Raw genomic sequence first — 13,291 nt, 5'->3', positions numbered from 1 at the left:
ATATTAACAGCAGTTATGAAACAAGGTCTTTTGAAGATGAAATGTAAGTCCCCCAATCGAACAACCTTCAATTAACTCCCTTTTTTTAGCTGAAACGTAGAATATCAGTTCATAACTAAAGCTTTTAATAGCGTCTGCAAGTGGTAAGAGCTGTGCAATTAGGTTGTAATGGCCATAAATCAAACACCAATATAGCTTTTGAGTGCCAATGCCCTTACATCGAGTTTGGCACAAGAAAACAAAGCTGTTGAACAACGTCTTGGACCTCTTCTGGAAATAGAATTTCTTTATGTGCCCCCTATTATAAAGATGTTGAGATTAGCGGTGCTTAATCGCTAAATAATTGGCACCGCCTCGTGAAGAGGCCCTAGCAGCCTAACAGCCACTCCCAATATACCCCCCCAATTTTAGCTCCCACTTCAGGTTGTACACTGTTTGGGCACGTGTTTACGACACACTTTGGCCCCGTATCTCGAAGTAGGTGGTTCGATTTACTTCATATGCATATGCGCAGGGATTGCATTTCAATTTTGCGACATATGTAGTAAATGCATTATCTCATTGTAATACTGACCGATCGGCGTTCTGACATTTTATAGCTGCATGCGAAAGTTGCTCGATTAAGCAAATAAAGAATGGTTGAACTCAAGTGTATCGAGTACTGAGATAAGCGTGTACCGCGCGATAGAATAATTCAGACAGCAACGAAAGTTTAAATACTCTTTAATACAACTACATCTCCAAGGCTTTTTTGGATTAACGCAAATCCGGTCCATATCGATGACTTGCTTGTTTATTCAGGGGGTTCCCCTTATCTGAGATTTCGATTACATACCACGTACAAGTGATTTATAGGGGCTCAAGACCCTGATAACTCAATCGTTAATCGGTGCTTAGAGCTACACTATGACACAACAAGTTGTTAGTTGACCAATAAAAACATGCAGGGCTCTCTAGTTAAATGTATGTATTATAATATGCTTTACAACTAGGCGAAAACAGTTGGGGGTAAAAGAAGAATCGAATGTATTGCGACAACACGGCGCGGAAGTGGCTTCCTCGCTTCCGCCACCCCTCATCACATCACTTCAGAATGGACCATTTGAGCTGTTCACGCGCCGACTGCAGAACCTAAAAGATAGATAGATAGCACACACGAATATAGATACAGATACTCGGCAGATATTTCGATCAATTAGCTAATGAACCAAATCAAAATGAGCGTAAAGTTCCAGAACATTTTAACCATATTTATTTGATCATTCAGAGAGTACAATGAAAGGGGCAAATGGGGAAAAGTAATCGCAACTAAGTGAAAAACATGTACAAGGAACATATGCTATTCTATAAGTAGATCTTTAAGGTGTCTACTTTTAACTTAAAAACACATAGAGCTCATTTAATTCATACGAATTAACTAGTTTTATAATATTTCGAGGGGGAAAAAAAAACATCTAAAAATGTTAATTTTAATATTAAATAAACTGTTAGATTTATAAGAATTCAACTTTTACTGAAAGTTAAAAAAATAAATACATTAATTCAGATATCTAAAATAAACTTAGAAGCGCTCTCTTTAGTTATAATAAATTTTGATCATATTGGGGATAACACTAAATGCGGAAATATAGGACTGTTGGTAATCAAAGTACGAAACAAAACGAGACCAAATTAAAGTACGAACGCCTACCATTAGATAATCAACACTTAGGAGAGCTACTAAGTAGTAAGGCTACCAAAATAGACCATTTAGGGTGTTAGTTACCTGGGCAACGGTCTGTTCGGCAATGGGAATGTCATCGTTGCGCAGATCGACACGTTTCACGATGGACGATGGATCGGCATCCAGGATTATGCTGTTGAGAGATTACGGATTAAATATATAAAATATGTAAGGATTAAAAAAGTATGTAGAGTGATGGGAAAGGTGTGATTTCTTTGGCCTGAGATGCGTTTTAAATAAAACATATTTTAAAGGACTATGTTATTCTCAGGAAAACTTACACCTACTGGAAGTCACTACCAACATTACTTAAAAAACATCTAATGATAAAAATTCTAATTCATTACTATTATACACATACTATCCAATTTTAGGACCTTAGATGGGTTTTACTATTTGTATTGACTGAGACTTGCTTAAACCGAACTGAATATAATTGGTTTTAGCTATTCGTAATGCAAAAATAGTAGAAAATCTAAAAATTTAATGATTTCTTAACCTAAAAAGCTATACTAAAGTAGCTCCCAGCATTCTAGCCTGATACCTTCCATCACTGTCCATACATATATTCTATGTATATACCCACCCTCCGTCGCAGATCTCATCGAAGGCCAGCATGATGATCTCCAGGTTCTCCAGCACCAGGCGCTTCTCCACGTTCTTCTTGAGGATCAGGCTGATGGAGTCGTACAGGCAGTTGAGCACCGAGAGCAGGATGAGCTCGTTCTCGTAGGCGTTGCCCATCACGTAGAAGAAGAGGTCCACGTTGCTCTTGTAGACGCAGGTGAGCCCGTCCAGCATTATGATCTCCGTGTTGGAGCGGTGCGTCTTGTTGAACAGATTCTTTTCGAAGGCCTTCTGCTCCTTCAACGTGGACAGAATGTTTTTGTCGTAGTACTTGGCCAGGATGCGGTTGCCGTCGTTGTCCATGATGCACATGCCCTTGATGATGTCCTGCGGCACATGGTGGGTGTGAATTTAGGCCAGTAGTTTGTGTATTTTGCAATTTACCATCATAAATCCGTCCATCTTTCCTTGTTTTCGTGTCTTACACGTCACTTTAGTGGGACCGCACCCCGACCGCTAAAATATACCAAAGTGCCAGTGCTGCCAACTTCTGGGCCGAGAAAAATAGCCAAAGGCAAGCTAAAAATAGCTAAATTAAATTAAAGGCGGACTAAAAACTAAATTTATAAATATATTTATTTAGTTAGTTTCTGGACAATGGGTATAACTAAAAATCATTAAAATTTATCGTTAATCATTTAATCAAACTGTGTTTATAATTTTAATCTTGTTTCTTTCTTTGTTGGTTTTAAAATAATTTTATTTCAAATACAAAATATATTCAAATAGTTAAAAATAGCCAGCCAATATTTAAATTGATATTAACGCACAGTTACAAAAGGTGAAAGATTTCACTGATGATTTAGACCATGGTTCAGAACTTTGCTAAGTAGCGCCAACAATGTTTGAATTTAAATATTCCCTAACTTATGAATTAAGCCGAAATTGAATGATAAAACCTGGAATACCTACAGTAAATCATCCAATCATTTGCCTTTGCTTTGAATGTTTCAAAAAGAGGGACAAATTTCTAGAACCTAGGAACTACTGTCGCCAACCAAAATTGTGAATATTTCGTAACACCAACAGACACACCTACAAATTATTTGCGCTCAGCAGCAGCCAACGAAATTGTTCAATTCGATTGTGTATATTTTTATGCGAGCCATGGACACGCTGCCGGATGAGTATCTGGCCATTCCGGACGACGAGCGACTGGGCTGCAAGTTGGATCGCTCCTCACGCCGTCGCCATGACCATGAAGCCATGGCCGCCGCCCATGTGGCGGCGGGAAAACAGAGGCCACCCAAGCCGGAGGGCAAAAAGTGGCGCCGGAAGCTGTCCGAATGCGAGCAGGAGAAACACTCACTGGCCCAGGCCATCCAAGAGAAGAATCAGGAGATTTTCGACTTGAAGAAATCTGTGGATTCCCTGAACGACGTCCTCAACTCGGTGCCCATTGATGAGCTGCGCTCCAATTCCTCGATAGCCAGCACCAAGATCCTGGAGTTGAGCAAGAAGAACCGACAGATGCGAGCCGAGCTGGAGCAGGCGAAGAGTAGGCTGGCCAAAAAGGATGCACATATCGAGAAGCTGGAAAGGGATCTTCGCTGCCACGAGGAGAAGCTTCAGCAGAACCAGGAGCTGCTGAAGAAAGGCTGCTCCGCGGAGGAGCTGCAGGCCAGGATCAATAGCATGCAGCAGAAGCTGTTCGAGAGCAGGAATAAGGGAACCGAGCTGCAGACCCAACTGAAGCTGGCCCAAAAGTGCCTGCAGCACGAGATTGGCGAAAGCGTCAACATCAATATCCTGGCCAATAATCTCAATCAGGCCAATTGGCGTGGTCGTGCCCAGCAGATCATCACTCTCACCCAAAAAGTGCAGGAACTCAAGGCTCGGCTGGATTCCTACGAGGACAGAGTGGCCGATCGCGTGGAATATGCCCCAGTTCCCTTGGGCTCCCATCTGGATTTGGTCACGGGAAACGGCCGATCCCATCACGCCAGCTCCGAGAGATTGGGAGGAGGCGATGCCGGCGGAACAGCCACCTTTGATCGCTTCACTCCGGGCGTGCGAAAGAGTGAGATTCTCCACCGAGCCAAGGTGGAATCGCTGGAGAAGGAGATCCTCAGCCTGCAAAATCAGCTGGAGGAGCAGCGCGGCAAGGTGCTCGCTCTGAAGGTGAGAAACAAGACCCTCAACGAGGACCTGACCAAGTACAAGATGCGTTCCAATGAACTGGAGGAGCAGACCGACTTCAACGGCGTCAATATCAATACCATGAATGACCGGCTGAACCGCCAAAGGATTCAGTACGAGAGCCGTCTGGACGAGATGCGCGGCGAAATGATCCGGGTGACCGAGGAGCGCGATCTCTCGCGGCGCCAAATGGAGGAGCTGAGCGGCATGCACCTGGAGCTACAGACGGTGGTCAAGCAGAAGGATGTGGCCATGGCCAGTCTGCAGGAGATGATCAAGAAGTTGGAGATGGACCTGCGCGCCCTCTCTGGGGGATTCCTCTTCTCGTGTCGCGAGTTTCGAAAGGTAATTACTTAATAATATATACACTTTTTATATTTTAAGGGATTTTTTTTATATTTCTGATGATTTGCAAGTTTTCTATATTACTTATAAAAACATCATGTGAGATAAGAATTCAAATTATTTCAGTAACAATCAGGGACCGTAAATAATAGTTATTTGTGATTTTTATTTTAAAAGGCCTACTAAGATTTGTCCAAGTTTTTATTAACAATTAAACTGGTTTTTATGCACTTTATAGACATGAAAAAAAAAACAGTTAATTTGCTTTCCAGATTTGTTGACATGCATATGCTTTGTGGACAAGAGTAAAAAGAACTTTATTTTATACGTTTAAAACAAAATATCACAGTAGTCTTTTTAAAATAAAAATCTCAAATAACTGTTATTTACGGTCCCTGGTAACAATATAATTTTAAAACAATTAAATCTTAAGAGACCAAAAACATTTTATTACAACATTTTTGGTGATATTAAAGTCGTGTCGCGAGTTTCGAAAGGTAAATGCTATAGGTGTTACATAAAAATATAAAACCTTTTTATGATATAATGGATTTTTTTTTATATTTCTTTAATTCGTTAAAAAACAAATTGATATTTTATGATTTGAAAGTTTTATATATTACTTATAAAAACATCATGTGAGATAGAAATTCAAAATATTTCAATAACAATATAATTTTATAACAATTAAATCTTAAGAGAAAATAAAATTAAATTGAATCATCCTTCTAGGAAGAATTTGTGGGCATCCTGGATGCCCTCGAGGTGGAGAAGAACCAGCTCATGCTGCTGACCAAGACACTGGGAGAACGCCTGGAGACGGAGCGGACCAAGAACGAGGCCGCCCAGGAACAGATCGGAAAGCTAAAGGCTCGTATCAGCCGGTTGGAGGTGAAGATCAGGGACCTGGAGAAGGAGCTCGATGTGCAGTCCGACAAGAAGAAGCGCACCCAGCGAATGGCCGACTACGCCAGTTCGCTGAGTCGCACTTCTCTTAACGGATCGATTGGCTCCTTCTGCTTCGAGAATCAGTCCCAGTTCCAATCCACCGCAACACTGAATTCGGCAGGACAGACGGAGCCCAGAATAGAGGATCTTAAGAATAAGTAAGTTTATCAAAGATATACGACTATGCTTTTGCATTAGTATTTATGCTTTAATACTTGATATTTAATTTAAATATATAAAAAAGTCTTCAATTTAATAACCAATCTTATAACCACTATTATTAATTTATTTATATCTCTTTAATTTCACAAATCTTTTTTTATTGCAGTCTGGAACTGGCCAAGGAGAAGATCACCATGCTCACAGAGAAGCTCGAGTATATTACCGAGGAGAAGCACGCCGATGCCAAGTTCTTTGAGGAGACCATCAACAACTCCAAGACCATAATCCTGGACACCATTCTCGGTGCTCGCGAAGGAGGCACACTCTGCAGCAAAAGTGCTGAACAGACCACCAGCGAGATTTCCATTCACTAATATGGATGGTTAACATGAGCTTTTTATTTTAATTAATTTGTATGTTCTTTCCAATGCGAATAACTCGACAAAAAATAATGACAATGTCTATTATTAAAAGCGAAACCATTATCTAATTTTAATGGCATTGCAATTAAGCATTACTTCCTAAAACAAATAAATTGTAAGAGCAAAAAAACGACTTAAATTTTCATAAATTTTTTTTATTTTATTTGTAACACGTTCACAAAACGAAGCCTTTGGCGCTGCTTCTATTTCAGGATAAGATTAGATTAATTCATGTATTTGTTAGGTGATTCTTTCCACTCGAAGCATTTCAAATTGCATTATGCCTATATAATCGTTATTAATTGCTGTTTATAGCTATGTATGTGTGAGTGTGGTGTAAGTTAAGTTAATAATACATTATATAGCTTGACTTGCCATAGAAAAACGTTCCTCCAATCACATATTAAATTATTTTTAGTTGCCTTTGTAAATTGTTTCATTACTTGCGTTCAAAATTCGTTCTCCATTGCTTGCGTACGTTATGAAGATGTATAAGTTACAGTATATATTTAATTTTATTGATTCTTTAATGCATTATTGTGATAAGCCTAGTAAATTGGTATTATCTAAAAAACACGTTTTAGCAAATTAAAGGCACTTTCAAGGATTTCTTTTGTGAAACGAAACAATATCTCCTTGCCATCCTCTTCAATTTAACACTAGAAACAAACAATATAATTATTATTCTCTTAACAAAAATATATATATTAAAAACATGAATTTCCCCCGAAAAACAAGAACAATACAATGTTTGCTCTCCTCTTTTACACAGATAAATTGACAAAATTGTAGGGATAAAGAACCAGAATCGATCGATTAAGATACGCATCTGGATAGGCTAATGCGAAAAGCTTTCAAAAAGCCTAAGAAAACTTGGAGGGGGAAATCTGGGTTAGCTATTGGCCCGTAAGTAGTATTGAGAACTTCTAATTAAATTAGAATACGTTTGCCTTGGGATTTGGCTATCTATTACTTTGTATGCTGAAGCATTTTAGCTAGAAGAGTTGCCTATAGATATCCGTAATTGTATATGATTGGTTAGCTATAGCGCACGATTAGCTGATTAACGTCTTGTATATTCCTCAATAAATATCCGTATAAATTTGATTCGTTTAGGGGCTGTAGATAAATGCAAACTTGGCTGGGTTAGCTTGGTCGCTCAATTTCGTATTGGAATCGCAGCAGATATATGCGATATATCGGCCGATTCATAGCTGAAACACATTCGACGCTCTTGTTGATTTCTCGCAACTCTGCTGTGGCTTTTGCTTTTATTTAGTAAGTTGGATATCGGATTGTTGGTTCTTGGTTGAATTACTATTAATTTTAAAATTAATTATTTCCCTTTTTACATAATCCGCTGCTTTGCTATATATAGTATTTATATATATATGTATCTATGTATGTAGTGGTTGTATATAAGTTAATGCACTAAAGATTTAAATCATCGCCGTCGCCGCCTGAATACGTGATTGAAATAGTAGTAAATGTCCTGCTCGGCCTGCTGCTGCGGCGTCTTCTTGGCCAACTCCTGCTGCTGCTTGGGATCCACTTGCGGATGGTAGTTGCTGTAGTGGTTGTAGCCATGCATGTCGTACGGATTGTGGTGACCCGGATGCATGCCTGCCGGCGGAGCGACTCCCCCGCCATGAAGACCGTGCCGGCCGTTCCTCATCATCAGATTCGCGTGCATGTTGCGATCCGCGATAAAGACATTGACAAAGAAGGCGAGCACGAGCAGGATGTAGAGCAGGCAGACGAGGATCACCACAAACTGCTGGCGACAGCAGCAGTAGTAGAACATTCCCTATTATATAACCGCCTGCTCCACATAGTTGGCGGGCAGCATGCCGGTCTTGCCGGTGCGCTCCACGCGTCCGGTCATCCAGCCGGAATCGATGGACTCCACCTCGAAGATGACGTCGCCCTCGCGGAAGCTCACTTCGTCGACGTCCTGCGCCTCGTAATCGTAGATGGCCCGATAGACGCGCTATTAAGAATAATTATTATTAGATAGATTTATTTCCCTGTAAACATTTACTACTCACCAATGCAGCGCTCTGTCGCGACTGTTTTTCCTGCAGGGAGGAGTAGGAGGGCTGCTGGCGCATCTGCTGCTGCTGCTGTTGCGGCGGATGCTCCTGCTGCTGCATCATCTGCACCTGTTGGTAGTACTGCTGGTGCTTCTGCTGCTGCTGAGCCTGCTCGGCGGCGCTCAGCGATCCGTAGATGCCATTAGCCGGATCGATATCGGAAACGGAACCAATCCGCTTGGGGTACACACTGTTGCCTGTTGTAGTTGGAATATAAATCTCAATTAGATTATTTGCTTTTAAATATTTTCTAGCTGGGGACAAGGACAAGATGAATGTGTGTGACACCGAGCTGAGCGCACTACCTCGAACTACCAGCTAGCCTGGGCCCATTCAATAACTTACCACCTTGCATGCCCCGCGGCTCGGAGCTGTAGACCAAAGTGGTGCTGGACCTGCCCGCATTGGGCACCACCCTCGGTCCATCCGTCAGCGGATCGTAGTCCGCTATCTTGCCGATATTGCTTTGATTTGCCACATGGCCATTGCTTGCGTGCTGCTTAACGTTTATCGAGTTCTCCGAAGGTGTCACAGCGGCATAATTGGGCGAAGCGTACAACTGCTGCAGGTGATTGGGGGCAACTCCTGGTCCGGCGGGTGCTCCTCCTCCTGCTCCTCCTGCTGCCACCTGTTGCTTGCTGTTGTTATCATAGCCGGCAACACTGGCCGCCGAGCGTCTCATTTGTGGCGGCAACATTTGGCTTTGGGAGCCGTGTCCATTATTGTTGATGCTGCTGTGGTTGCTGTGCGAAATGCCGCCGTTGCTGGGATTGTTGTTCAGCAGGCTGTGATGCGATTGCTGCTGCTGTGGGGCAGCCACCATCGTGGGGTTGCTGCTGTGCTGCTGCTGTTGCTGTGGCTGGTCGTACTGATCCACGGAATTGCCGCTGGGATGATGGGAATTCTGGAGTATGGCCGAGCGCATCTCATTGTAGCTATTCAGCGCCTGCTGTTGCGGATTCGCCGACGTCTGAGGTGGCGGCATCTGTTGCTGTTGCTGCTGCTGGGGTGATGCTGTGGGATACAGATGTGAGGCTTGTTTAATGGCTTGCTGTTGCAGCAGCTGCTGCTGTTGCTGCTGGCGCAGCGCCTGCGGTTGCTGGTAGTGTGCATAGGGATCGTGCAGTTGCTGCTGTGCTCGCTGTTGCTGCTGTTGTTGCTGTTGTTGTTGCTGGTGTTGCTGTTGGAGTTGTTGGTATGTGGGCGTTATGGCCGCTGTGTTGTATTGCTGATGTTGTATGGGTGGCGGTGGCAGGGTCTGTTGCTGCTGTTGCAGATAGTGTTGGTGTTGTTGTTGTTGCAGTTGCTGCTGATGTTGCTGGTAGTGCTGTTGTTGCTGATGCTGTTGCAACTGCTGCTGCTGCTGATGTTGCTGGTGTAGTGTTGTCACTGCTGGCGGTATGGGTGAGGCTGTGGGTGCATATTGCGAGAATTGTTCAGCTGCCAATTGCTCAGAGAAATATTCCGATTCATCTTTATCGATTTATTCGATTTTTATCGATTTTTTTTCGATTTTTGTTGTAGGTGACATTTAATTAGTTACAACATTGTCCACAGTAGTTGTTGTTGTTGTTAGTGTGGATGTGTGTGTAGTGTTTGGTTCGTGTTGTGTTTATCGTTAGGTTAACGGTAGTTCAGAAAGCACACAAATTATGTTGTTGATTTTATTGTTGCAGTTGTTGATGATGTGGGGGATATGTGCCAACAAATGATAAACAAGGTCCGCAACAAAAAATAAAAGTAAAGAAAACAAACCATAAAAAACGGAATTATAATCAATATTAATTACAGTATGTGACAGATGTTACGGAAATGATGGAAATAGATACAATATAGATAAATAGTGCAGGGATGCAAATACAGACATCCATATTTACAGAGTAGAAAAATACAGTGGAAGTAAAGGGAAAATTAAAGTAGAAGAATGGGGGTTAAGATTAAAAATGGATTTCACCTTAGGTTACTGGAAAACCATTTAATTTACTGACAACTTTGCCAACACATTTAAATATATTTTATTTCCATAAATTTAATTTATTCCTAATACAAAATCAATTGAATAAACACTTTAAACAAGTCCACTGTTAAAGGCTTTGTATTTTTTTAAAGCCATTTGAATGCATGCATGAATGAATGACGTCAATAGACTATCATGAACACATTAAGTCAATTGAAAATCGAATAAATTAATTTAAACAGTAAACCCGACCCACCACCAACTAACCATTATTAAGCGAACGAGCGGTCACAAACAATGAAGCTTTGATACCAGTGAGTATGAGGAGGAAATTATATGGGTACATAGTCATAGAGCGGGGTTCACAGAGATGGAAATTGAGATAGATATAGACAGAAGTCGGAGGCAAGGCGGCTACTCACTGCTGCTGTCGGAAACCTCGGCGGATCCTCGCTGCTTCTCCATGGCCGCCTTCTTCTCCAGATCGCCATGATATGCCACATTCGATATGTGCTTCGTGTTCTGTTTGATCCGCAGCGTTTCCGGGTCATCGGCCACCTGTCGGATACATAACCAATTAGTGAGGGCATAATTCAGATGGGGGAGCACTATCTATTATAGCAAAGGAAGAAAAACTTCACACAAAACATGAGGCTTTACTATACAGACTTTTCTATAAAATCCTCATTAGAGCTTAAAAATTGATAATTTCGATAATATCGTATCGATAATATCGAATCGACAATATCGATAAAAATCACATTTACATAAATTAATTTTTTAAAATTTTTACATTTAAAAAGAAACTTTAAACTATAAATAAAGTACATAAGAGCTATTCTATAGTTAGGGGCTGTCCATATATTACGTAATCACGTTTTTGGTGATTTTTGACCCCCTCCCCCCCCTGGTGATCAAACGTAATCATTCAATAAACAACCCCCCCCCCCCCCCCAATGATTACGTAATCCCCAGAATAAAATTTTGTTTGTTTTAATCTGTGGATTCAAACGGAGATGCAACCCAATCTTTAATATTGTTTATAAATGAAGTTTGGTATGACACATTCGGTTCGTCTACGCTGATATTATCCCCAACATACTCTTCGTCAAGCCATTCCAGGTCTTCGCGTCCTTCGTGTGATTGAACCACTAAACATTCTTTTTTTCGCCGCACAGCCACTACAAAAATTTTTTCTCTGCTTTCCTATTTAAGTTTGTAGCAGGGACCGTAACTGTTAAAAGTTTTATTTTAAAAATCACACTTTAACAGTTATTTTCTGATTTGTAAAGTAAAACTCAAGGAATAACTGTTATTTTTTGATTTTTTATAATAAAAGTTGGCAAATAACAGTTATTCGTCGTGATCAAAAATAAAACTCAAACTTGATTTATGGCGATTTTGTGGGTAAAATAAATTTAAAAAAAATATAGGTATAAAATATGCACGGTTGCCTTTTTTAACAAATTTTTAGTAAGTTATATAAAACACGGGAATCATGTTTTTTTTAATTATTTCATTTTTTCAAAAATGTCAAGGGAATAACTGTTATTCATAAAAATCAAAAAATAACAGTTATTTTTTGAGTTTTATTATAAAAATCAAAAAATAAAAATCATTACGGATTTGTAAACTACAATGCGTGATTTTTTTGTATGAAAAATTTACAATAACACTTATTTTTGGTCCCTGGTTTGTAGATATAATTAAAGGAAAAAAGTTTTTAAATAAATTCTTTAAATAAAAAAATTAATATAAAATGATTACGTAATCATTGTACAAGACCCCCCCTCCCCATGTAATCAAACATAATCATTTCAATGACCCCCTCCCCCCCCCTAGGTGATTACGTAATATATGGACAGCCCCTTACTCTTTGCTATCGGTCAATGTTTAAATAAAAATACTTGATTTCGCACTCATCAATATTATCGAATGTACAATTAATTGAATAATTTATACGACTCCTCTTGTAATATTCGATTACTTTGCTTCCTGTGCATATTTACCCTCAACTCTCAACTCTTCCACTGACTGACCTGTGTAAATTTGCCTTTGGCCTTCTCAAAGTCCGCATGGTATTTAACGTTCGACTGGATTTTCGTGTTCTCCGCGATGCGCTTCAGTTCGGGCGTATCGGCAATGGCCGTTGCCTTGGCCTTCGGGATGTGTCTGCAAAACGGGGGAAAAACAAAAAGACAAGGGGTTATAGATCAGCAGAGTTAGGGGAGTTAACGCTAGTCACAAACTGCAAATGCAGTCGCTCATTCTGTGGCATGCCGCAGATAAAGTTCATCATCATACTCGCAGTCCGCCGGTGGCAAATCGGAGCGCTAGCTGAAAATTCTCCACACCAGCTGGCCAACTTGGATTCACGGAAATTCCGCTCGAGTGGGTGGAATGAGATGAGAGATGCTGATTCTGATGCTCCAGGCGATATATATATATATATATAACAGCATATCCATCTCTGATTTCATGTTGGCTTCGTGTGAAAACCTCTGACCTCGCCCCCGCTCAACGCTGCGCTTTTATCAATTAAAACACAGCCCCGAACAGCAGAAACTACGTGTATTTTTGTGGTTTGATTTGGGTTTTCTTCATTTGCCCGCTGGCGAATAACGGGAATGCACTGAGCACTGAGATTTGTCTGTGGCTGAGTGCAATTTATCAAAGGTCTTGGTTAAAAGTTTGCTAGTTTATTTTTAATTCGCCGTTAGAGTTTTCGACCAATTTTTGGTTTGGCTAGAAAATTAAAACAAAAGACCACAAAACCACTTAAGATGCAGATAAGGTTAAAGCTCAAATAAAATCTAAATTGTTTGAATTAGTTTAGTTTCTAAAAAGTTTAAATCATCCTCAACCTTAAATAAAT

General features: G+C 40.6%; 4 protein-coding genes across 6 annotated transcripts in view; 1 reads left to right on the top strand and 3 right to left on the bottom strand.

Annotated features, from left to right (window-relative positions):
• Positions 1-950: 950 nt before the first annotated feature.
• zetaCOP (COPI coat complex subunit zeta) lies at positions 951-2,884 on the bottom strand. The gene is made up of 4 exons (XM_017144237.3): positions 2,735-2,884; positions 2,310-2,677; positions 1,766-1,856; positions 951-1,131 (listed from the first exon to the last, which is right to left on the bottom strand). The coding sequence occupies exons 1-4, from the start codon at positions 2,750-2,752 to the stop codon at positions 1,084-1,086; spliced, it is 525 nt and encodes a 174-aa protein (XP_016999726.1). The 5' UTR covers positions 2,753-2,884; the 3' UTR covers positions 951-1,083.
• Positions 2,885-3,297: 413 nt separating this feature from the next.
• LOC108059199 (coiled-coil domain-containing protein 13) lies at positions 3,298-6,440 on the top strand. Its single transcript, XM_017144335.3, has 3 exons — positions 3,298-4,834; positions 5,567-5,940; positions 6,111-6,440. Exons 1-3 carry the CDS (start codon positions 3,449-3,451, stop codon positions 6,316-6,318), a joined length of 1,968 nt encoding a protein of 655 aa, XP_016999824.2. The 5' UTR covers positions 3,298-3,448; the 3' UTR covers positions 6,319-6,440.
• A 60-nt stretch (positions 6,441-6,500) lies between these two features.
• On the bottom strand, positions 6,501-8,170 carry LOC108059202 (uncharacterized). The gene has a single exon (XM_017144338.3). The coding sequence runs from the start codon at positions 8,168-8,170 to the stop codon at positions 7,811-7,813; it is 360 nt and encodes a 119-aa protein (XP_016999827.2). The 3' UTR covers positions 6,501-7,810.
• Positions 8,171-8,176: 6 nt separating this feature from the next.
• The window catches only part of Lasp (LIM and SH3 domain protein Lasp), a 30,567-nt gene continuing 25,452 nt past the window's right edge, over positions 8,177-13,291 (bottom strand). The window contains exons 3-7 of one of the 3 annotated variants that reach the window (XM_017144331.3): positions 12,456-12,588; positions 10,839-10,974; positions 8,805-9,932; positions 8,415-8,656; positions 8,177-8,356 (exon numbers count right to left, since the gene is read on the bottom strand). In XM_017144331.3, the coding sequence (XP_016999820.2) occupies positions 8,177-8,356; positions 8,415-8,656; positions 8,805-9,932; positions 10,839-10,974; positions 12,456-12,588 (1,819 nt within the window). The remainder of the gene's footprint in view (positions 8,357-8,414; positions 8,657-8,804; positions 9,933-10,838; positions 10,975-12,455; positions 12,589-13,291) is intronic. The other 2 variants (XM_017144332.3, XM_070215380.1) reach the window with 2 other exon arrangements.

This window comes from Drosophila takahashii, chromosome 3L (genome assembly GCF_030179915.1).
Source record: "Drosophila takahashii strain IR98-3 E-12201 chromosome 3L, DtakHiC1v2, whole genome shotgun sequence".
In the NCBI taxonomy this organism is placed as follows: domain Eukaryota; kingdom Metazoa; phylum Arthropoda; class Insecta; order Diptera; family Drosophilidae; genus Drosophila; species Drosophila takahashii.
This window is presented reverse-complemented; position numbering and strand designations above follow the sequence as displayed.